At 40.4% G+C, this 26,194-nt stretch overlaps 1 protein-coding gene across 2 annotated transcripts; it reads left to right on the forward strand.

Moving 5' to 3' along the window:
• The first annotated feature begins 725 nt into the window (after nt 1–725).
• igsf10 (immunoglobulin superfamily, member 10) lies at nt 726–14,596 on the forward strand. Of its 2 annotated transcripts, XM_069706284.1 has the most exons (10): nt 726–765; nt 1,229–1,502; nt 2,164–2,293; nt 3,757–4,147; nt 5,343–6,110; nt 6,344–8,143; nt 8,288–9,886; nt 10,261–11,164; nt 12,313–12,679; nt 12,763–14,596. In XM_069706284.1, the coding sequence occupies exons 2-10, from the start codon at nt 1,303–1,305 to the stop codon at nt 14,311–14,313; spliced, it is 7,710 nt and encodes a 2,569-aa protein (XP_069562385.1). In that variant the 5' UTR covers nt 726–765; nt 1,229–1,302; the 3' UTR covers nt 14,314–14,596. The 2 variants fall into 2 exon arrangements, with proteins under 2 accessions (XP_069562385.1, XP_069562384.1); XM_069706283.1 differs by lacking the exons at nt 726–765; nt 1,229–1,502 and having other exon boundaries at nt 2,194–2,293.
• Nucleotides 14,597–26,194: the final 11,598 nt, after the last annotated feature.

Genomic DNA, 26,194 nt, shown 5'->3' on the forward strand with positions numbered 1-26,194 from the left:
TATAAGAAAAACACACAAAAACAAAGGACTCATATAGGAAATTGTGTGGGAAAGAAGTAAATTGGCTATTGATATAATCTGGAAGACATTTGTCCCGGACCATCGTGGCTAAATGGTGCTTTCATCTGACAGAAGGACTTTCACAAAGAGTTTGTGGTGTAGACAAGCTCAGGGCACTTGTCATACCATGTCCAAATTTAATCATGAAGTATTTATTACAAAAGAGCAAAGATCAAGTAAAAATCTGAAAATGATCCAGGGGCCAACTAAGAAATCACATCTTGGAAGCATTTAGATTCTTCATCAAACCTGAGCTTCTGTGCAAAACAATTTTTATGACCAACTTCTAAAACTTAATCACATAAGTCAAATATTATTGCCTTGGCAGCAGTTAATATTTCCTATTTCCTTTTGTCCTCCACTAATTCAAGTTGAGGTAGGTTTTTGTTGGCCTTTAAAAGTCTATCAGATGAGTGGTATTTCAAGGAAACCCCCTCCCTCAGTATTCCACAGTTGCAGTTGCTCTAGCGTTACACCAGGATTACAGGGGGCGGAGAAGCCAGAAGTGTGCGCTCTGCTGCAGGCGCTCACACAGAAATGACTCCCATCCCTCCACGCTTCAGACACAGTGTGCTTATTTGAGGACTTAAACTGTAGAACTACTAAAACTGGACTTTAAACCGTTTTCATTGGGATTTTTGCATTTCTACACATGCAGCAGTTGTGTTTTCCACAGCAGTTTAACTGAGGTGAGATAAACTCCAAGTAAGGCCATTTTTTTCTTCAGTGTTAAAATGTCTGTCTGCAATTATTACAGTTTTGCATTATTACATTTTTGCATTGGTATATTTATCATCTTTGCACAAATTTGGAATGTAAATGTTTTTTTTCTCTGCTTGACTTTTTAGTTTTCCTCATGACTTCATGGGTGCTCTAATTACAGTGTTGTCCTTTACAAGGAGTAATCAACATATAAATAGAATAATTGAGAACAACTTTAAACTAAAGAAAAACAATCTATGCATCCATGTCTATCTATCTATCTATCTATCTATCTATCTATCTATCTATCTATCTATCTATCTATCTATCTATCTATCTATCTATCTATCTATCTATCTATCTATCTATCTATCTATCTATCTATCTATCTATCTATCTATCTATCTATCTATGCCTATCATTATTCCTCAGTAGAATATGCTTCTTGCCATCCCTCTCTCTTTAGGAGGGTTTCATTCATGGTTTTGGAAAAGTGTAGCCCCCTTTACCCGAGCATCTGAAGCCCCATCCCGTTGCACGATGAGTGTGTGTGCCTGCAGCACTTTATACCTGCGGTGGCTCCTGGAGGCTCTGTTGTTCCTGGCTGCCGTGCTGTCGTCGAGCGCCAACTGTCCCAAACCGTGTGTCTGCCATGTTCCCACTGAAGTACACTGCACCTTCAGATATCTGACCGCCATACCTGACCACATCCAACCAGCTGTGGAAAGAGTTAACCTCGGGCAAGTGTTTGCTTTTTTTTTCCCTCCCCCAGCTATTAGCAGATTGTTAAACTGCACATACTCTGGAAAAGGAATATATTTATTGATTTAAATCAGAGACTCTATGAGCGGGAATAACATTAACATTACAAAGGAGCCCTTGTTAGTAGCTCCTACCCTTTTCAGAGCTTAAGTTAAACTATACACAACACTAGTCGAACAATTTTTAACTGTTCAAAATAGAAATTAAAAAAAAGATGTTTGTTCCTTGACCACAACGAGCATAATTTTGGAGGATTAACAAGCCAAAATGCGCAATTTTGGAACATTAGCTATCTTAACCAGCTAACCCAGACCACTTTATACAAACAATAAATTCCAGATAGTTCCTCGCTTTAGGATTCCCGGCTTCTTAAAACAGGTACAGCAAAACATTCCACTCATGTTGTTATCCCATTGCCAAAGAGGAAATAAAAGTCCTGTCACTTCCTAGCTAGCTACTCTGCATTCCTTTCAGATACACTGAAAACTGAACTTTTGTGTTGTTGTTTTTTTGTTTTTTTTATTGCAAAGAAAAGTTGTCAAGTTGTACAATTGTGGTTAACGTAATTGAGATGAATACTGCATTTCTGTGACATTCAAAACCAAAGTTAAAGTCCTTGTTTTATGTCCCTGCTATTAGGTACAACAGTATAACTGTCCTGAGAGAAAATGATCTTCCAGGGCTGGAGAACATGGAGCTGTTGATGCTGCACAGCAACACTATACACAGTATTGAAGACAGAACCTTCCAAGACCTCAAGTCACTACAGGTAAAGTGATGTCAGCCTTGAGTGAACAAATTGCTGACGTTCCCTGTACTGGAATATCGAACACGTATTGTCGTGTTTAGTTCTGTACTAGCAGATGACGACATACATGTTTTAAGAAAGGACATCCTTCCAAGTCCCAACATAAGCACATGGTTTAAGATATATGCTGTTTAAAAGGGGTGGGTCAATTTATTGATCTAATTATTCAGTTCAGAAACTAAAAGTGTACTCGGATAGCACAGCCCTCCGCCAAAGCCAATAGTCCACAATACGGTGGAGTTAATTGCAGACAATTTTGATTTCAATGTAAGTAAGACTATAGCTTTTTCAATGACGTGTGTATTTACGTTTCCGTACCCACACCTTGACTTGAGAAAAAAAAAATAGTTGTTTAACATTATTTATAATTGTGGCGCTATTACAATTGCATCAGTTCCCGTTTTCCCCTGAGACACCACGGTCCCCATGTGCTCTATAACAACTGCATGCTGTATCAAGCTTGAGCAAGTACCTGTGTATCTGGGAATGTCGATTATGATTATGTCTGCGTTTTGTCAATATTGAATTTTACTGTGATCTATTGGATTTTAATGTGCATGAAATTTAGTAGGCCTAATGTTCTATCTCGCAATATTAATGAAAAGGGGAGATAATTGATCCAGATCCATACCAAAATTAAACCGTTTTTTTTTTCTTGGCACATACTAGATTTTCCATAAACATTGGGATGGTAGTTTTTCCATAGTTCAGCTGATACATTGACACACAAAAAAAATCTAATCGCACTAAAAAAACAGTGACAGCGCTAGTATGAGGGAAGTGTCATAGTGGTCAAAACGTACAGGTTCAAGGCTTTTGAAAGAAAACATATTATGGACAGTTATTTTCTAAACTGCATTTAAGTTAGTTCTTGCAATACTTCACCTTCATCTTACAGAGCTAATTATTAAGTAATTAAATTCAAAACCCACTAAGACACTTGTCTTTTTAAAAATAAACTAAAAGATAAAGGACTCTACACCTGGCCCTAAGGTTTGAATTCTACCTTATTTGTTTGTCAACATAACATTTGTAACAAAAAACTATTTTTTATTATTGTTTTAGATTTGTAAATCATTTTTGATTACTTACATGAAGATAAATTAGCTGTAAGAGATGAACAACAAACAGTACAACTCAGTTCAGTACATCAGAATTACAGAGTACTGACTCAGAAAATAAAGTTGCTTCAACTCCTCTCTGGCACAGTCGTAACAAAAATTAAGGGAACATTGTTGTAGGGCTTCTATAGTGTAATATATTGTATTCCACTTTTGTTTAGTATATTTAAAGGTTGATGTCCAGTAGCTGATTGCTTACACTTTTCAAGGCTAAATAAACCATTTGACAACAAATGATGATAACATAATCGTCTTGAAGTCAACATTGTTTTGATAAATATGTATTTAACTGTGTTTTCACAGGTCCTGAAGATGTCCTACAATAAAGTAAAGGAAATCAACAAAGAAACATTCAAAGGCATGGATAGTCTGCTGAGACTCCACATAGACCACAACCACATTGAGTTTATTAGCCCAGAGGCTTTCTATAGCCTGACCAACTTACAGTTGGTCCATCTGGAGGGTAACTACCTCCAGCAGCTCCACCCAGACACATTCATCACACTGAGACACAGCCAGGTTTTCAAGGTATCCTCAGTAAGAAACATCCACCTGTCAGACAACCTCCTGACCACTCTGCCTGCAGATATTTTCTCTGGCTGCAGTCGATTAGAAAACCTCTTCCTCCACGGCAACCCCTGGACATGCGATTGCCGTATGAGGTGGTTCTCAGAGTGGGCACAGAAGAACACAGGTGAGGAGTGTGGGCTTTGGAATATTCTCAAAGCATTTGGAGACATGCAAGGTTATAACATGTTCACAAGCTAAGAGAACCTCTTCCTTCTTTAAGAGAACCTACCTTGTTTTTCAGAATTTTCTGTCATATATATATATATGAAGTTACAGGGTTAGATGTTCATATTAAATGTGGTCAAAAGTTTTAAATAAGAAGGAAAATGTATGTAAAGGTAATTCCTTTGAGAAAAAAAGGTTAGACTACAGACTGCTCTAAACACTTCATGACAGGCTGACAGACTTCTTTACATGGTCATCTGCTTCATGCACAGCACTCCTTCGGAGACGTTGCAGGGGGATACTATAACTTGCAGTCGTTTGGCGACAGCCGATTGACATTCTACTTGCCACGTTAGCCCGTTTCCTCTTAACAGTAGCCAATATAGGAACATTTGCATATGGCTTGTGATTGAAAGACATCCATCGTTACGTCACACAAAAAGCAGGTAATAACTGTGATATTTAAACATCCTGCTGCAAATACGAGAAATGATTTAGTAGGTTTACAGTTTTGGTACCTTCGCACCAGCAAGAGCATGAATTGGAGGTCACAAGCACTGGATGCTGCCCCTCAACAGGCTTCCTGGAATATCAGAATGTGGTCTTTCTAAAAATTAGCATGATAGATCCCTGTTATTTAAGGAATCTGTCTTAAGCTACAGTTGGCCTTGCATGAATCCCCCAAAAACTCGCTCTGAGCCTTTTTGAATCAACATTTGCTCACGGCTTTAAAAAAAAAAAAACACACACATTTGGTAAAGCAGTATTAGTACTTGAATTGGATACTCCGCTTAGATTTTTAAAGTGGCATGTTTTTTCTCCTAAAAACTAATAGTGCATGACATTGTATCCCAAGCAAGAAAGACATTTCCAGGGGAAACGCTTAAATCATTGTAGAGACATCACTGGGGGCAGATATCATATCACAGAAACCACGAAAGACACAAAGGAGCAAGAATTATGCCTTTTATTCATGACTTGGCTAATGCAAAAGTCAACTCTTATTACAATTCTGTATAGTAACAAAAATATTTTCTGGTTCACAGGTTTTACTGATCAGTTTTGGTTTGGCCGTGCCTTAATGTGAAACTTGTAAATGTTCTTTTCTTCCATGTGACCAACTAAATGCTACACCACTTGATAATTGTTTCCAGGTGTCCTGAAATGCAAGCAAGACAGGAGGTATTCGAGAGGCCAGCTGTGTCCTGTTTGCGGAACTCCTGCCCCTTACTACAACAGACCTCTGACCACACTCCACAGCGATGCCTTTACTTGTACTAAACCCTGGATTCAACCCCATTTAAAAAAGAAAAACATCAGCCTGGATGAGGGGGACTTCACTCCAGTTACCCCCAAGGACTTCATTGCCCCATTAGGCTCCATACAAATGAACCTGACTGACCAGTTTCACAATGACGCCAGTCTATCCTGCACTGTCAAGAGGCCCACTGCTTTCGAGAACCTGACACAAACCTCGGAGGAGGAGGAGGGAAACAATGTCACTATCCTTACCACTGGCATAACCACATATTTGGTGTGTAACATGAACTATGAACACATCCAGCAGCTGTGGCAGATCCTGGCCACCTACAGTGACTCTCCTATGAGGTTAAAGAGAGGTTTAATGCTGGCCAGAGGTCCAGAAATGGTGTACAGGTATAGTCAGATGGAAACAAAAGATGGAGAGGAAGGAATTAACACAAACATTGAGGCTGACATTACAGCCTCCCCTGCATGGTTAATGCAAGGGGAGGTGAGCTTTCAGCTTGACCGAACTACCACCACCTTCTCTACTCTGCATATTAAGTATCAGTCTGCAGTCAACATGCGTGTGGAAAACAAATCATCTAAAAGGGACCGCTATTCCTGGACCATGATCAAGCGAGACAATCAAACCAAGACTGAACACACCGTACTTGCAGGTGATAATCACAGATTAATTCTTAATTTAATAGCTGATCACTAATGTGACCTTCATGTCAGTCTATAGCCCCGTGTAATTGAAGTCTTGCACTGAAGTATACTGAGAATTTCAATTGTCATAATATGGAGCATTGTAAAAAAAAAAAAATCAGAACTCCTAAGACTTGGAATGTCTTGCATGCACGTATGAAAACAATAATTGCTGTAATCAAATATTTACTTTTTAACATAGGTGGTGTGGCACAGTTGAGCTGTCAAATCCAGGGTGAGCCGAAGCCTCTGTTGGAGTGGATTTTACCAGATGGAACTAAGGTCAGAGCTCCTTATTCCAGTGAGGACAGGAGGATCATAATCACTGCTGAAGGAAAGCTCACCGTTCGGGGTGCAGATACCTCTGACACAGGTGTCTACCGGTGCATTGCCACAAACTATCTGGATGCAGATATCCTCATATTCCGAGTGACAGTTCTGTCCCCTGATGTGGAGGAGGCTGAGGTCAACGGTGTCCAACTCTCAAGGCCCCTGGGTGGAAATCTGATTTTCAACTGTACCTCCTCAGGGAATCCTGAGGCCTCTGTTTCATGGATCCTTCCTGACCACTCAGTACTTGAAAAGTCTCAAAAGAACAAAAAGGTGTACGAGAATGGAACCCTGCTGATTCAGGGTCTCACTGCAAGGGATCGAGGATTTTATAGATGTTTGGTTGCTAATCACCTGGGAGTTGACTTGCTTGCGTCTCAGATCACAGTGACTGAAGAAAGGCCTGACACTGCAATAGTTTTGGACAATGAGGAATCCGAGATGGTCATGGAGGTTAAGATGGATTCTAGCTTGACAGAAAATACAGTCAACCTCAATGAAAACCCCTCGTCCAGTCCTGCTGATAGAACTAGTCAGGAATCCAGGACTATCACATCAGATCGACCTTACCCCAGACAGAGACCGCTGGGCAGAGGAGGCTCTGGAGGTAGACTGGGACAGAGAAGGCGAGGTCCCGTCCGTAACAGACACATCTGGAGCAGTAGGGTGTTTGATAAAGCCTCCAGGAAAGTAGACCCTCAGAAGTTTGCAGAATTTATGAAAAAGGCTCAAGATGGATCAAGAAAAAAGTCTGCCACAGAGAATGAGAGGGTAAAATATGATGACTCACAAACTGTTTTTTCTGGTGATGATGAAATTGGCTCTGGTGAGGGTCATAATGAAGACCATCTCACTGTTGTTCCAAGGATAATCAAACCAACAAAAGATAATCCACAGAGAACTTTTGGTCAAGACAGGCAAACTGAAACAGTAACAACCACACCGTTAGATGAGGGTCATATTTTAGCAACAATAAGGGTACAGGAGACTGTTGACATAGGAAATGCATTCCGCAATCACATTTATTCTAGTAAAACAACAGAAACCACAAACACACCAACAACAGAGTTTCATATGCAGTCAGACTCTACACTAATGAAGTCCGCATTCACAAACAGTCCAAGTTTTGAGTTTTATGCCCTGGAAAGAAACAGCAAGCCAACCTCAAATGTGCACGCAGCCACTCTTCGACTTACTGTGACAGATACTTCACAAGAAACTCAACTCCAGTTTTCAGGAGAACCGCCTGCAGAGCCGGAGACATCCGTAGGGTCAACACTTTCATCAACTACAGACCCTAATGTTACTCTAATGAGGGACGGAACAGGGCCAGTGGAGCTAGTCATCCACACAGACCCTGAAAGCCAGACCACATTCACAGCGATCACCACCACAGAGAGACAGAAAGACGAGATCACCTTCCACACTACCCAGACAATTAAATCTCCACGTCTGCCTGCGGGATCCACCATCATCTCCCGGCAGCAGATCCATATCATTCCACACAAGAATGGCAGAGGAGGGGGTGGCAGGAGGACATTTCCAGGCCGCAGGAGGATCCTTAAACCCAACAGGATCACTGACATACAGTCCTTCATGAATAAGCTAAAACAACCCACTGTGAAGAAGACAGGGAATGCCACTGTGCCATATAGATTTGAATTGACCACAGGTAAGACACCTTGTTTTGAAATTTAAAAAAAAAGAGCCATTGTTCAGATAATGCGTTAAAGTTTAGTGTATTCATAATCATTCTATCAATTTATGAATATATCTGTTTATATATCAATCTTTGCATGCTTACATTTTTTCTCAGATTGTAACAGTGATGAAGACACAAAGAAGACAGTGACCACTAATATGCAGGTGGTCACACCAACAGCTTCCTCCAGTCCATTTATACACAAGACAGAGAGACCTGCTTCAAATGCTCCCTTCACCCCTACTAAGTCTAGATCAGAGGTTCTCAGTGAGCACATAACATCTGCTGATGCCCCTGAGCTTGATCCTACAATTGATCCATTTCTGACCACAAGTAAAGAATCATCGCCCTCCACCATGACCTCTACCACAACTGCCTCTAAGGTTATTCGTGGAAGAATTCCATGGGAGAGACTGTTTGGAGGCAGAGAAAGGGAAAAGATTCTGAGCAGGCTTAGAAGGCCATTGAGCACCCCAAAAACATCCACTACAGCTGAAACTACAACCGTGTCTCCAACCACAACCCCTGCTGCTTCGCCCACCACCACTGCGAACTCCCTGGTTGAACCGGAGACTCTGTCACCATCCAGACACACAGAGAGCAAAGAGCGCTCATCAGACGAGGACTATGGAGATATAGCTTCTACAGATTTTGAGTTCACAACACTGAGACCCAGCTTTCACCACATATATACAACAAGTTCATCTGATTATTCCAGGTTTTCCACCACTGCTGAAACACCACCAGAATTACAGACTCTTCCCTCTCCACCGACTGTCAAACCAGATTCAGTTAAAAGTCCTGATGAAGCCTTATCGTCTGGGTCTGGGGGACTACCTAATTTGTTTGTAATAAGACAGAAGCCAGGTAGGACAAGAGGACAGCACGGGCAAAGAAGGAGGCCCTTTAGGGGAAGGAGACCTTTCAAGAAACCTAGAATCACTAAAGTACGTCCTACCACCACAATTGAGACTTTCACTACAGAGTTAACGACCATGGAAACAACAATAGAGGCAACCACAAACCCTCAACAGGTTGTTTCCGTCTTCAATCCCATGTACACACCATCTAGGAAAGAGGACAGAAACACAGTAGGTTTTTCCATTGACCGAACATCAAAGGAGGAGGTTGACTTCTATGAGGAGGCACATGAGGAGTCCAGCAGTTTATCAACCTATACTACCACCAAGAAACCTTTGATTACTTCAACCAGATATAACCCTACTACTACATCGATGCCGGCTACCACAAAAAGGCCTCTGACAACAACTCAGACCAGAATCCACAGCAACATCAGACCACCAACGCAGAGGAATAATGGTGACACAAGTGGCAGACTACCGATGAGGGGAATCAGACCTTCAGTTTGGAGCAGTGGTGCCAGAGGCAGTGCAGATAAAGGCCTTACCCCTGACACCATGACCATCCTTAGAGCTGAGCAAGGATACAATACCAACACCCCTGCTCCACACAACAAAAAAATACACAATGCTATTTCTACTATTTATAATCATGTCACGAGCTATGAAGCTACCACTGCAAATATTGCTGGCTTTGAACCCACTACAAAGGTTATGAATAGCAAACCTAAGATACTAGGGGGAAATGCTGCCAGCTTCACTGTTTTGTCTAACTCAGATGCTTTTCTGCCATGTGAGGCAGTTGGAAGCCCACAGCCAGTTATAAATTGGAAACGCTTCTCGTCAAGCACAGGTACAAAAACTTTTTTGTTTTATTGTTGTGATAAAGAAAAGTAAAACATAGAAGAGAATGCGAAAATGTTCATGTGTAGGATAAAACTATTTTGAAAAGGGCATTCTTTTTTTCAGGTGCAGTATCTAGCAACATCATTGGGAATGCTATGTAAATGAATGTCAATGAGGCAAATAGAAAAACTAATTTTGTTTTGAGAATTCTGCAATACTGCACTGCATTGACAAAGAACAAAAATCTCTCAAATGGTAGCAAAGTAATACCATTAATGTTTACTCAGTTGTTTTGAGTCTGTATTTGTGAGAGTAATGTGTACTGGTTTTGAATGTTTTGAAGTTGAGTGTTTATTTGCTTCTGGTCTTTCTGTCCCCTAGGAAGCACCATTACCATTAAGGGAAAGATGGGCAAGTTTGAGGTGTTGAGCAATGGCACACTGTCCATTCAAAATGCCAACATTAAGGACCGTGGCCAGTACCTCTGTCTAGCTGAGAATGATCATGGATCAGATAAACTTCTTGTCACCCTCTCTGTTTTGGCCTACCCCTCACGCATCTTGGAGCCAAAAATGCGTGAGATAAAATCTCACGCAGGAAATACAGTGGAGATGAAATGTAAAGCAGAGGGCCGACCTATGCCCATGATTTCTTGGATCTTGGCCAACCGGACCCAAGTCAGGGGTCAAAACACAGAGAGGGGAAGAGTATCAGTATCTGCTGAGGGGACTCTGGTTATTGAAGAAGTGTCTATTTATGACAGAGGTCATTACAAGTGCATCGCCAGTAATGCTGCTGGAGCTGATACTGCTACAGTTCGACTGCATGTGGTGGCAGCTCCTCCAGGCATTGTTGAACAGAAACGGCAGCAGCTGAAAACCAGCATAGGCCAAAACTTATGGCTACCCTGTACTGGTCATGGCACCCCTCAACCGACTATTCACTGGGTCCTCCATGATGGATCAATGATACGGTCTAACAGGCGTGCCAATGACCCAAAGATATCAATGTATGAGAATGGAACGCTCCACATAAAGGATGTAACTTCAACAGACAGTGGGAAATATGAATGCATTGCTACAAGCTCTACTGGCTCAGAGCGTAGGGTGGTGACTCTGATGGTAGAGACACAACAGTCAGTCCCTCAGATTGTGGAGACATCCCAGCGCTTGACAGAGCTGTCTTTTGGGGATCAGTTAAGACTAAACTGTTCAGCAACAGGCGATCCTACACCTACGATCATCTGGAGGCTACCTTCTAAAGCTGTGGTGGACCGTTGGCACAGGTAAGATCTACAGTGATCAGTGGCATAAATACAGCAGAATAGGTGACGGCACGGACAGGAAACATGTTCATAGCTAAAACAAAGATTTTAAGCATTTTTAATCAAATTATTTCCTAACAATGTGAATGCTGTGCTGATGATCATAATTTTCTAATGTAGATATTCACTTTCCATTCATGCAGCAAGCACCAAAAGTGAAGGATTTGCAAATCTAATCTGATAATGGCACACTTGAACGATAGAATCAAAGTAGCTAAACTATTCAAGAAAGCTTAAAGAAGTGACATGTTAGGGAATTATGATTTATTCATTTTAACATCATGGTCTCCAAATTTTTTCTTCACTTCTAATTTCTTGCATTAATCCTTTGGATCGTCTCCCTAAAGTTTGGGAGCACATTATTTCTCTTTAACTTGGGATATGTTGCCTTTGGTGTTGTATACAAGATATGCAGCACTAAATCAGCTGTAACATAGCAACATTTGGTATATCAGCTGTAATATACCAAAGTTCTACCAGATTGCTCCAATCAGCTTCAGTACAACTGGAAATACTGTATATTCTTGATTTTTCAATTAATCTATATTGAGTAGAGTAACATTTTTAATATCTGCAACAAAAATAAAGAATATATAAATAATGGGCTATGTAGGTCATGTATTAGATGTAATAATATTTAATAATAATGATGACAATGTATAATGAAACATGAGAGCACTATAACAATGTTGGTTTCGCAATGTCATATTATTGCCCACAAGACCTGGATCTGTAAACTATTTTTGTACTCGTCTTCTGTTCGTTTAACATCAGACGAAAAAAGACCAAGGACCAACAGAGCAAAAGACATATATTTTTGAAACACATGACAATGCAGCAATTATTATCATAATCATTAGATATTAAACTTCTTCCTAAGGGCATTATTGTACATGCTTGCGTGGTGTAAGTAACACAAGTAGGTAAGTAATTCACTTTCCCATTGTTAGTTGATCAAAATGCAAACTTGCATGTTTTACTCTTAAAAGGCATGGCCCCAGGCTTGTTTGAATGATTATCTATATACCAGTGATGTAGCAGAACAGAGACAATATTAAATGTGTACTCTATAATAAGTCTCTCTGATTTTCTGTCATGTCTTTCTGCAGAATGGGCAGCAGAATTCGAGTTCTGGAAAATGGTACTCTTATCGTTGACACTTTAAGCAATAAAGATGCTGGAGACTATCTCTGTGTAGCACGAAGTAACATTGGTGATGATCTCCAACTCATGAAGGTCAGCGTATCAATGAAGCCAGCCAAGATAGAGCCTAAGCTCTACGGCAAGAAGCAAGTTACCTACGGTAATGACTTGAGGGTAGACTGTAAAGCATCAGGAGCACCAAAGCCAGAGATCTCCTGGGGTCTACCAGACGGTACCGTGGTTAACAGTGCTCTGCAGTCTGACGCCGGCAGTCGAGGAGGACGAGCACGCCGCTACACTCTGTTTGACAATGGAACTCTTTATCTAAACCAGGTATTCTACTGCATCAACCATGAGCCTAAAAGAGACATATAAAACATATTCCAAAGTTTTACAAGTGTATCATGTTCCTCCAGGTTGGTATGTCAGAGGAAGGGGACTACACCTGCTACGCTGAGAACCAGGTGGGAAAAGATGAGATGCATTTACACATCACCGTTGTGACAGCTGCCCCCAGGATACGTGCACCCAGCCAGACCTACGCCAGGGTAAAGCCTGGAGGGAACATCCGCTTTGACTGCGAAGCACTTGGGGAGCCCAAACCAAAGATCCTATGGATGCTTCCCACCAATGATGTAATAGCAGCATCAAATGAACGCTACCTAGTGCATGTCAATGGTTCTCTGGATATAAGGGATGTGAAGCTAATTGATGCAGGGGAGTATGTTTGTATGGCTCGTAACCCTGGTGGAGAAAACAGGAAAGTTTACAAGTTAGACTTCAATGGCAATCCACCAGTGATCAATGGCTACCGGCAGAACAGGACTGTAATTAAAGATCTAGCAACTAAATACTCCAGAAAACTTATAGACTGCAAGGCTGAGGGTGATCCCATGCCTACTATCACTTGGCTTATGCCTGAAAACATTTTTCTAAAAGCACCATACTTTGGCAGCAGGATTAATGTCCACCACAATGGGACGCTCGAAATCCGTAATGTGCGGCCTACTGATACAGCAGAGTTTATTTGCATGGCAAGAAATGATGGAGGAGAGGCAGTAATGGTGGTGCAGCTGGAGGTTACCAGTATGCTCAAAAGGCCAATCTTCAAGAACCCCTTCAATGAACGCATTGTGTCTCGGATTGGGAAAACCATTGTTTTGAATTGTTCTGCTGATGGACACCCACTGCCGGACATCATTTGGACTTTTCCTAATGGAACACGGTTTAGCAGCGGACCCAACCGTGGCTCTCGACAACACATAGGCAAGGATGGGACTTTAGTCATCTACAACTCTCAAAAAGAAGATGCTGGGAAGTACCGCTGTGGTGCCAAGAATTTCATGGGCTACATTGAGAAGCTAATGATTTTGGATATTGGGCAGAGGCCTTACATCCTGACAAGGCCTAGGGGCATCATACGCAGTATTTCTGGGGAGCCCCTCTTCCTTCACTGTCTATCTGATGGGAGTCCCAGACCCCAAATCTACTGGACCATTCCTGGTGGCCACACTCTTACTCGCCCTCAAGTCCTTGGGCGCTACCAATTGCTGGAGAATGGTACTCTAGTTGTTCAGGACACTACTCTCCACGATCGAGGAAATTACATCTGCAGGGCTCGGAACGATGCTGGGGAGGCTGTACTTACTGTCCCTGTTATTCTCATTGCCTACCCTCCACGTATCACAACAGGACCTCCACCCAATGTGAGGGCAGTGACCGGGACACCTATTCAGCTAAACTGTGCTGCTGTTGGAACTCCCAAGCCAGAAATCACCTGGGAGCTTCCTGATCATTCAGTTCTGTCAGCAGCAGGAAAAGGAAGGCCTATGGGTAGTGAATTGCTGCACCCTCAAGGCACACTTATTATCCAGAGGCCCACAGCCTCAGACTCTGGCACATATAAGTGCCTGGCCAAGAACCACCTCGGTACAGACTCAAAGGTAACATATGTCCTAATACTGTGAGAAAAAAAGACTTGAGGGAGGACAGTATATCTGAAACATAAACATTAACAGACACATTGTTAATGAGCTTGTATCTGCAAGGTACAGTACATGCTATTTCACACGTGGATTGGTGAGGATCAATACTTGTGGAATATTAACAGACAGACATGGATTAAAAAAAATAAACAGCACAAGAGCAAAAAGGAAACAGGAATTTTAAAGGGACCTTTTTTTTTTAACGAGAAAACTCAGCCTGGGGCTACAAAGTTGTTATTATAACTTTGCAAAGGGAGTCTGGAAATGCATAAGTGGTTTTCATTGGGGTGCGTCTCAGGGGAGCAGAGGGCTAGCACATAGAACCAAACATAAGTAACTTTTCTGACCAGGCGCTGGGCGTAGTACCGCAGGCATAGATACTATTACAGCACAAAGGCTCCAAAGAGTTTTTAATTCCCTATAAACATATGCCAGAGTTCCTTGCTGTCATGACACATTGCTCTATTACTTGACAGCAAATGAGAACGACAACAGGCACAATATTTAGAAAGAAAAACTTTCAAGGGCAATTCATTGAACTTCACCAGGGGAGAAAATAGGTTTGCTCCAAAAATATATGAGTCTTGTTTTACACTGGACACACATCTGCATGGACAGTACAGTGCTTTCATACCAGAGACGCATCTGATTTCCCTATTCTACTTTTTATATTTTGATTAAAGTTTAAAATGGATTCCTTTATGTCTATTTGCAGCACAATAAATAATGATACAAAGACTCACTATCACACTATTGTGTTGTACACAAGAATTTCCAGTAATGTTATACATTATGCTAATATGTAATAATACAGTGTATGTATATCTATTTGTAGTATCTACTTTATCAAAGTATGGGAGGAAAAATTCAATTTAAAAATTAACATAGCTTAAGTGTTTTATTGTACTATTTCATACATTAAAAGCATTTAAATGAGGGAAGCAGTGTGGTTCTGAAATACAGTCTTTTACAGCTACAAAGTATTTTTTTTTTGTCCGAACCAGTGGGCTAATAAAACGTTGCAATGAAGGTCATTCTGATTATCCAGTCGTACCTCACCCTACAAGAGGAAGTTGTGGCTGCAGCAGAAACCTTACACACACACACACACACACACACACACACACACACACACACACACACACACACACACACACACACACACACACACACACACACACACACACACACACACACAGTTTTAGCTTTCCAGCTGTGAAAATAGTTATTCACCGAGTTCTTCAGTGTGCAGGACCCACAGGGGAGCCCTTGATTTTTGTTTGTGATTGTCTACTGATTTTACTGCCTTCCCTGCTAATTCAACTGAAAGGTGAGGGAGAAGGTGAAGACAGGACAGCTAAAGTGAAATATGTTTATAATATCAACATGTATAGAGTTTAAATTCTTGTTTCCAGTGTTATATTCACTATCAAACATATGAGGTTTGTTCTATAACGACACTTATTTGGCAACTGTCAGAAGATTTACATTCTTTAATCTAAAGAAGCAATTTTACTTTAAGACATATGTCCTATGCCTTAAGGACAACTACTGGAAACAATTTCTGAGTAAATTGCTCCACTTGTGGATTCTCTCTAATAATGCACATTTAAAGTAGCCATGAATCACAACAAAATCTCAAATTTGTGTTGAAGTAAGTTTTATACTTTCAAGAAAAGTCAAAGTTCCATGTTTAAATCTACTGCAGTGACTTAGCTGAAGGAATATTGTAAATAAATTATCCCAGTAATCTGTATGTAACTATTGGCTGTACTATAAAATGTTTCTGATAAAGAGATATCTTAATCTTCTCCATAGTCTGTTCCTGCTAATGCATGAACAACAGCTTTAAACCGAACAACATACATTTACACTGGCCTTTAATGCTAAACGGCTGCAGACTCGAGAAAGAGATTGTTCATTAGTCATCAAATATGTATATTCCAATAAATCAATTTGTGAAATCTCAGAAAAAAACAAAAATATTTCCAAAGTTTAGAGCCGATCCAGAGCGGTGTGATATGACCCAGGCAGATATGGGGAAAGAGGGAATTGTCCTCCATAAACTTTGGAATGCAGGATACTTGCCCCGTGATTCGAGAGAAAAGTGCTTTCATATGCGAGCCCGGTGACAATCTAACAAATCAAAGCAGTTAAAAACATCACATTTTCTTTTATGTGGCACTTCAATGTGTAAAATAGCTCATCATTTACAGCGTGTGCCCTCTGTGGATGGTGAGGAGTTTATTTTTTCAGTTCTGGGTTTGTGGTTGGTGTTTGGGGAATGATGGCATTTACCTTCCACTGACTGGGATATTTATGAGGATTTTAAACATATGATTTTCCCATTTTCTCCTTTCCTCTTGGATGTTTAAAAGAACACAGTTGAAGTCCACCACGTACTATTTGAAAAACTGTTTTGTACTGCATGAATTTCCCCTTCACCAGGTCAAATATACTGTACCTCTGAATCCAATCTCTGGTCGCAGCTGTTGAAACATGTCAGAATGAAGACTTGCACAACCATTACCATGTCACGAGAAGGATAAACAGAACCTGTTTTTACACTTGATGAGGTGGGTTGAAGGATGGCCACCTCAAAGCTCGTGGAAAAACAGTAGAAATCTGCTCGTGATCAAGTGACTTCTTCCAGGTAAAATTGTCCTCATTACCAACAGTCCACCCTCTGCTAAATTCTCACAATACACACAAGTTAAGTTGTACAACCTGCCAGCAGATTGTGGGGTTTTTCCACAATTATTTACTGCTTTCTTGTCTCGACTCAGCTGCCAACCTGCAACCACCAAACTACCTTATAGTAGACCACAGACTCACTATTTGCTTATTTTTCCTTACATGGATGCTGTTCAACCAGTAATTCTTAGCTCAGTATTCCCCATCCATCAACAAGGCTGTCCATCTTCACTCCAGAAACCAGAGACCACAAAATTCAGTTAGCGACTCTGATTTTACTCAAATATATCTTAGTTAAGTCTTAATTATTTTCTGTTCTATTCTGTACACTATAATAGGTCAACCTACAGGTCAACCATGGTTTTTATCTTACAAATTATATAAACTGTGTAGAGGAAGTGACTTTTGAGTTTTCAGCTGTGACTTCCTTCTCAAGCTAAGACATATTTTCATTTTGCCATTCGTCAACGTGACAGATGCGACACAGGATTTAGGATTAAGATGACTTGCATTTAGTGGGCCAAAAACCCTCACAATGTTAATAAGAGAGAAAAATAGCTTGTTGATCCACAATGTGATTCAGATCTGCCCAAAAAAAAAAAAAAAAAGGGTTCTTCCTTGGCCAATGCTACACCCTTCCACTAATTGTCATGAAAAATGGGCTAGTAGTTTTTCCATAATCCTGCTGCCTAATAATTATTTTGGTTAAAACAACATTAACTTTAAATTAACATTCAAGACACATTGTTCACAGCAGATATGTGGCCTTGTCATAGTAGGAACAGCACAGATGGAACTAATACCATCAGCAATGGCCCAGTTTGAGGGCCAATGGAGCCATAAGAGAGCCATGATGCACTATACTAAGGCAAAATTAAACGGACCGTCAATGGTATCAGAAAAACATTAGTTCTTTCCCCTGTTTCGACATCAAAGGTCTTTGACTCAAAAATTCACCTATATGAGTAATGCTTTTTTTTTTTTTTAAATCATATACATTACATGAAATGAGGATTGACAGTTAAAAAGGGAGAAAAGGAGCTAACCTAGAAAAAGTGAAAAGGAAGAGAAACGTTCACAGAATGAATAGATGTGGGAAACCAGGGAATGGTGAGACATAGTTTTGGTCTGTGGTATGAATTCCATACTTCAACTAGAGTGCTAGCAGCCTGAACATGTAAATTGAGCTCTCAGTAGAGGACTGTCGGGAGCTGACCGACAGCAGTCTCAAACAGTACTCCTCTGTTAGCTTGGAGAGTCTGTCTTATTTCTTTGAACTTGTAAAGGCAGTACTGAGCAGAATAAAGTAGATTGTTTGCTTTGTTTTTTTGCTTTGTTTTTTTGCTTTTTTTTGCTGCAATCCAAGCTTATGGGTGAGAAAATATTATCAAAATACTGAAGTTGGTCTATCTTTTACACACACTGTCTTTTGGACACACACACGCTCATACAATAGATCAGCATTTATGTCAGTATCTGTGGTCTTGCTGGAATTTCACACCAACCATGTAGAATCCACACCTCCACCTTTCAGACACAAGTAAGACCAATCCATCTTCGCACCTCTCTTCAAGGTATGATCTGTCATGCTGTGATGCTGGTTCCTTGAACCTTCGCTTTAGGACTGTATCTTTCAGCTAATATTTAAGTTGTTGTCAAGGGTGAGGAAAGTATGCACACATCACTTGTCATGCATTCAGAACAACAATATGGAGATATGCAGTAGAACTTTATAAGCCCTCCTTGTCAAGGTCTTTTTCTTCCCCAGATAGTGTCTTTATGTTTTAAGAGTCAGGACGTTTTCACGCCTGAAAGTCCAGCCCAAGGACGAGTTTCTTGTTACATTGTAAACATTTAATCCGGATGTTTTGGTTTCACATTGCAATTTTGCAATCCCACTTTGTATGACACACTTACGTCCCTATATTTGACATTGATTGGATTGCAGACAGTATCCGTTTGATGTAGGCATGTTGTCAAGAGGCCTTTTCCGATTGAATGGAGAAAAATAAATGAACTTATTGCCACTATATTATCATTATTATGCCATTACAACTGGCACATATTTTCCTGTCAGAAAATAAGTTTCTGCATTTTTAAAGCTGACTTTTGACTTCCTTGACAGACCAAGTTACAGTTAAATGCTTCCCTCCTCTCTCCATGTGCCACCACAGCTCATTTTTACATATTTTCAATTTTTTTCCTCTTCTTCTATTGTTTACCAAGTGCCTCACTTCCCTGTCAATGCTTCAAAAGCCCAAACCATCCGGAAAGTGTTTTCAGACTGCAAACAAACTGAACCATGGTTCAGGTTGATTCGTACCAAGACCACCTCTTTTGGTTGGACCAAATTTTGGTCTTTTGATCTGGACCATGGTCCGAGGCAACTTTAGTACCTTCCATATTGGTTCAGTACAAACTGAAAAGTCAAAATGTCCAGACCAAACAAAGTAAGTGTGAAAGCGCTCTAAAAGTGAGCCTAAAGGCACTATAAGCAAGGTATATGAGTGTCAAGAGTTTTTTGTTGACTTTTAGACAGAGGAGACCGGAGCCAGAATACAAGTTAAAAGGTTTAATTAGCAGTTGATTAATCTTGTACAAAAGGAGCGTTTTAACAATGCACCGACATCATGTGGTTACAGAGTAAAAGGCTCAGAGTACGAGCGTTTACAGTCAGTATTTATATGTCTCTTGTGGGCGTGGTCCTCATAGACTCAGACCATACATTTCTCTTCAGGCTGAGGCCTTGGCCTTCATGATTATCTATTTGATAAAGGACCTGTTATTGACTACTTGATGAAAATAACAAGTTGAGCCATCTCTACACAGGCACAAAGAGTTGTTCAAGGACGTGTCTCCACGTATTTTACCATATAAAAATGAAATTCTTATAAAAGTGAGCCTGGTACAAGATCATATATCAGTTAACTTTAGCCATAAATTGGCCAAAGGTTTCAGAAAGTAAATACAGCACATATTAAATGCGAGTGGGTCGTAATAAATTACAAAAAAATAGTACACAGGGTTTATATAAATCATAATGAGTTGTGTTCACATTTTAATGGGACCATATTCCTCAGTCTCTGCCCCGAGGGCAATAGAAGTACCTCAGTGGGGGTTTTCCAATCTGATTGGGTGCAGATGTGTTCCTTTGGTCCTCAGAGAGTAACCAGGGGGACTGTTGAAGACCACTGTTGTATACCTAACCATTTTCACTTTAGTCATATAAACACCAAACTAAAAATATCAAAGGACTTCTTAATTATTGAGTCCTAAAGTGGGCAAAGCCTTTAAAGAAGCCTGCTCGCCTAATTAAGCTGCATCAACAGTGTGGCACTGCTACTTTACAGCAGAGGTCCATGTTTCTGGCTGACAGATTTATCGGTCTCAAGAAACGTTTCAAGTGGGGGTGGGACGTCATGGGACCTAAAGGCTTATGAAACTTCTAGTGACCATCATCAAACAAGGGGTTTAATTACACAGACATGCGTCAGTGTTTAACATATTTTTAATCACCCTGTGGTCAATGTGACACATTAAGTAGCCTAGTGGTTACGTTATGGCATCCCCAGCATTAGCTTTGGATAAGAAATGACTCTAAATGACTATTTCATGTAATATATTAATTTATGTGATATCTGCACATAGTTCCTGGGATAAGAGGATAAATTCATATATATAAAAAAAAAAAATCGAATTATTTCCAGAATAAGAAAACAAAGCCAAAGCTAGAGGACTGTTGTGAAAATATTGTGTTTGCATTCCTTTACTCAGCCATTTCTCCAGCCAGCATTTCCTTCATGCTTCAAGAAATGAGTTTAATTTACTACTCTGCAGTGGAGCCAATGTGTAATTTAGATGCAATCTGGAGGATCTGGGACACAGCTGAAGAAACACTAAACACCTATAAATAAAAAAAGACAGCAGCAGAAGTCTTAACCTTCACCAGCTCTATACAAATTCCTTCTACAGTTTACAGTATACATACATGTCGTCTAGACAGATATTTTTCTAGAAATTTATTTTGTAAATGATCTAAGTATGTAAGCTGTGAATGTCATTCTCATAATGGATTATACCTTTGATTTATTTAGGAAACACAGCATGACAGCTAACTCTGAGAAAAAGATTCATAGATAGAAGATATAGTCATGTCCTGATAGTATTATCCTCACAAGGATAAGGATAAGAAGGCATCAAAAGCTGTAATCATCAAATTGTGTTTGTTCTGTGTTTCAAAATAGTGGGCTAACAAAATACACAATACATAAGATTTAAATATGAAAATCTTAGAAATACTCCAGTGTCCAAGAAACTAAACCAGCCAGACATAATGGTGTCATTATGTTCAACACGTAAACAGTTTCACAGGGTTGGTTTTACACCATTTTACATGAGATCATTTAGATCACCTGCTGTGGCTTGTCTGCCCTACATAAATGGCACCTAGCAACCTCAGATAGCACAATGACATCACAGGAAAAACAAACCCTCAATAGCTCTGTGCTTGGCAGCTCCCACTGAAGTCATGTTTGCTACTTGGATCATAAAAGTTGCTCTAGACGTTCCCTAAAGCATTTTATGACATATTGCTTTATAAGCAATTTCCAAAGAATTTGTTGGGATGGTTTTGTTTCAAATAACATGATGTAACACATAAAGTACATCTGTGCTGCCTTGTATTTAGTTCTCTGTAGGGCTTGAAATTTGGGCTCCATTTTCACATTAATAATGTGTGTCAAGGTTTAAACAATTTACATCTAATGCCTTTCTTATTTGTGCAGGACACTGAGCTTTTTGCACATTGCTTCACCACTATTGTGGTTAATAACTGAAACAACCTTTCCCTTTGGCCTATCTCCTGCCTTCTATGTGCTCACAGGTCTCTGCTGAGCACACAGAGACACCCTGTCAAATATTTCTGGTATCCCAGACTAGCCAGCTACTCAAAGAGAGCTGTTGTCCATCTTTTTTTTTTTTTTCCAATTCTCATGCCACAGCTCTTTATCCTACTTTCAGTGGGTGAGGGGAAAATGTAGACAAGTGCAACAAAAGGTAAAGCTATGTGTTCCAACATCGCAATTTTTCCACATTAGATGGCCAACATGGGCTTTAGGTAGAGCAATGATTTATAAAGGATGCTCCGAGGTGCTAAAATTCATCAACTAGGCCTCATAGGTAAGGTCCAGAATTCACATTGTCATCATAACCATAGTACAGCTGTACAGATAGTTAGGGATATACATGCAAGAGGGCTTTGAATTTGTAAGTGGGGTTGAAATTTGAAACAGATGCAGGTAATTGCAGCTTTCGGTCAATTGATGTTAAGAATCAACATACAATAGACCCTTTTCATGGCAGACATTTTGACTTGTCATTGTAGAGAAAGCACAGGTGTGGTAATGATGGCTCAGTTCAATTAAGAGTCCAAAGTAAGCCAAGACAGTGAACCAACATTTACAAAAGCAATCAAGTGGAATGCAACCATCAATAAACTTATGCTTTTCCTACAATAACAAGTCAAAATGTCTGCCAGAAGGTCTATTAGGATGTATCATCTGATTGAGTAATTGATGGTAGCAAAAATATATTTTGGTGGAGGGGGGGCGGGGGGGACAACAACATTGTCATCACTGAACAAGATGTTCACATACTTGCATAGACAACTGTGCTAACTGTGGCAATAGCCTCAGATGTTTCTACTGATGCTAACGTTGCATCAACAAGCTCATCTCTGCTGGAGTGGCGCCTACGCTTGCTTGCTCCTCCCGGCCTGCATTTAGTAGCAGCCTAATTAGCCTACTATATGACTTTTGAAGCTACGTTATTACTGTCAGACTCTGTGTTCCTTAAGGAGCCAGATATTATTGTGAGACTAATGTAATATTACCTATACAAGCCACCAACAGAGGAAAGCCGGTAGGCGAGAACAAGAACAGATGAGCGACATGTAGTGCCCGCTGGATAATGCAGTTTACGTGGGGCCGTTATTAGTCGCAAAGATAACCCGATATGGCCAAGGCAGAAAAGAGCATCGGCAGCTTGTGAGAATGTCCGGATCATGAGAAAATGTCCCGGTACACCAAAGAGTACAATGTTTAAGTGCCGGCACTGCATGCCAATGAGTGCTGTTCCACTTTGAGTGATGGTCATGAGGTGAACAAAACTCCCAGTATATTGTGAAATATAACGGATGTATTTGTGGAAACATCAGTAATGTAAGCCAGGTAGTGTTTTGTAGGTCATTCCCTGATGCATATGCCAGACCCAAGACATGAGAAGTGATTTGTAGCAAAACCCAAACAAAAGCAGTTGCTAGGAAAACACCGACGTGCGCAACGGACTGGACCTCAGGATGGAATCAACGACATCATTCACCAGCAGAGGAGACCAGCAGGAGCCAGTTGGACCCCTGCAGATGAGCAACACACTGGACACATGGGGCTCAGGAGAGATGAAAGAATGTACTCAAGTCAGCAGTGACCAACCATCACAAAGCGCCAACAGAAATAAAACTAGCAGCTGTAATAGAACAGCTCTTCCAAGAACGTTGTTACCATGAAAGTGTAATGATGCTTTATGACAGCAAATATGGTTTCATCCTCAATAAAAACTAGAAACACTGTAGTTCACAGTATTTTTTTTTGTTATACCTATCTCCCGCTTCGCCGCCATATGAGCTGCTTTGGACTTGTCAGTGTGAATAACCATGTGGCAGGCAGACACAGTGGAACCTACACTGAACAGCACACCAGCAGAAGCAGTAGCTAGGGAAACCCTACACTGTCAAAACAAAGGGTGGACCACACATTTTCACTATGCGAGCAGACGCTAATTTGAAAGCCCGCCAAAGGAAAAGTATACACATAAACATGCACACATACAGACAAAGACAGTTGCAAACAAACCACAAGCAAGGACCACCATGAACGTTTTTTTTCTCTATCTGCCTATGTCTTAAGAAGTTCCATTCTGACTTCCTTCATCCTGTCACGATGACAAGATGATCAACCATCGGCCATTACATAGAGTTAACGGGTCACAGCCTCAGCCTGCCCTCGCATCAACCAGCATCTTCAGACCACAGCTGTTATAGCTCTTTGTCTGTTTCTAGCCTGATGTTTTCCTTCAAACAGCAGGATTTTTTTCCATCACCTTTTCCTCAATCTCACAGTTGCCCCAACCATATGACTCCCTCAAAGACAGGACATTTTTGCTCAAAGCTGAGCTGCTTAAGGTAATACCCCGATTGGAGAAGTTTTTCTTTGAGAAAATAAATTTGGGCTCTGCTGGTAGAACAGTAGCTGTGTTTGAGTAGGCATGTGGTCGGGTGACTGGCAGAAAGTGAGAGCGGTAAGTGGTGACTCAAAGGCTTAGGGGTGATGAGGGAGGTGAGGAAAGCAGTGTGTCAACAGAGTGGAGAAAGCATATGTGTTCGAGTGTGTGTGTATTGAGAAGGCTCAGAGGGGTTTAAATGGAAATTCAGTCAAGTCTTGTGTTACGCTCTTTTATTTCCTCTCCTCATTCCCTTCTTCCTGTCTGTCTGAGAGGGAGCTGACGAGGATTGCAGTGTGTGTGAATATTGTGCAACTTTGCCTTTGTTTTGCATGCATGTCTACAACTGTGCATTACCATACTATTTGATTACGGTGTCTTTGTGTAAATTATTGAATTTGAATTTGAAACATAAATACAAGAAGCTGACAGGACCGATGTCTTGGAGAAGTCTGTGATTTTATAACTTTATTACATAAAAGAAAAACAGCAAACATATTTTACAATCGACGGTGTACTGTAATTCAAAAAGTGATAGATCTTTTGACCACTTAGGTCAGACATGAGTTGAAACTCAAGATATTTAACAAGGAATGGAAGCAAAAGAAAGCAAAGCAGCAAAATGGAAAGGTCACCAAAAAGACGCCGATATTGTGAAACTGAAAAGCAGCATGTGCTTAGGAGCATAGGAGAATGCATACTTGATTCACTCCTGATCAGACGCAGATGTGCAGAGATCACAGCTGGGGGAAACATGACTGGGCGTAAAAATGGAGGGCTGGAAAATTGACCTCGCATACAGTAGTTTGAATGTGATGAAATTTGGACCGAGCTGTACATTCAATGACAACAACAAGACCATTAAATGTCCACGCAGGCATTTTGACAAGCATCTATTCACAGGAACTGAATGCTGCTGATTCTGCCAATCTTGCCCCAGACACAGGAAGTTGCAGCATTGCAAGGCTAATGGATGGCACTCTGGAGAAGGAATGGGAAACGGTCATCAGGGTCATGTGACAAGCAAAGAAGTAGAAACGGCACATGTGTAGGAATTGGTCATATATCCCAAAATAGGTAGGCTATATATAAGTAACGATATAAACTAAAAAAAAAAAGAAGAAAATAAAACATGTTCTTGTCCCAACAAATAACACAATCTAGTGTAACTCTAAAGTATAAATTTCTGAACGCACAGCAACAATCAGTAACATACTGCTGTGTTCAACAATGAGGCCTTTTTTGTATAAGTAGTTATGATCGCCACAAGACAATCACATTTTGGCCGCATCATAATGTAATGGATAAAAAACACTAAAGTTAGGCAGTAAAAATAACAATTAAGTAAAAAATATGTCGCTTTAAAATTAGTTTTGGTGTGTTTTTCATTGGTTATCATTGTGTTTTTCTTGAAGGTCTCAGGCAGGACTCTCTATAACATTATAAACAAAAGGGGAAGTTTCTTCATGCTGTCTCTAAGAGAGGGCAATTGGTGGGTGAAAATGTTTAAATGGAAATGTCTATTTTGCAATATGGAACATGACCGAACGCACAGTAAAACGTTACAACCAAAATGACCTGGAAAGGCATTCAGGTCCAATTCTGAATGGAGCTATGAGCAGCGGGGATGTTTTATATCATTGAAGCATCTGCTAATTTTTTTTTTTTTTTTCATTATAAAACAGAGGGGATTACAGCTATATGCTTGCAAGCCGTTTTATTGTGTCAAAAGCCAAATCTTATTTACACTATTCAGAGATATAATATAATATTGTAATATATCCACCTGGGTCAGGTATATTATATATCTGCGTGTTAAAGGTTCAGTGTGTAGGATCTCAGGGCATCTATTGGCAGAAATCACATATAATAGTCAAAAGTATGTTCCCATAAG

Source organism: Brachyistius frenatus, unplaced genomic scaffold (genome assembly GCF_029030835.1).
Source record: "Brachyistius frenatus isolate BFR_SWC_R1_liver_20210118 unplaced genomic scaffold, ASM2903083v1 Contig_62, whole genome shotgun sequence".
Taxonomy (NCBI): domain Eukaryota; kingdom Metazoa; phylum Chordata; class Actinopteri; family Embiotocidae; genus Brachyistius; species Brachyistius frenatus.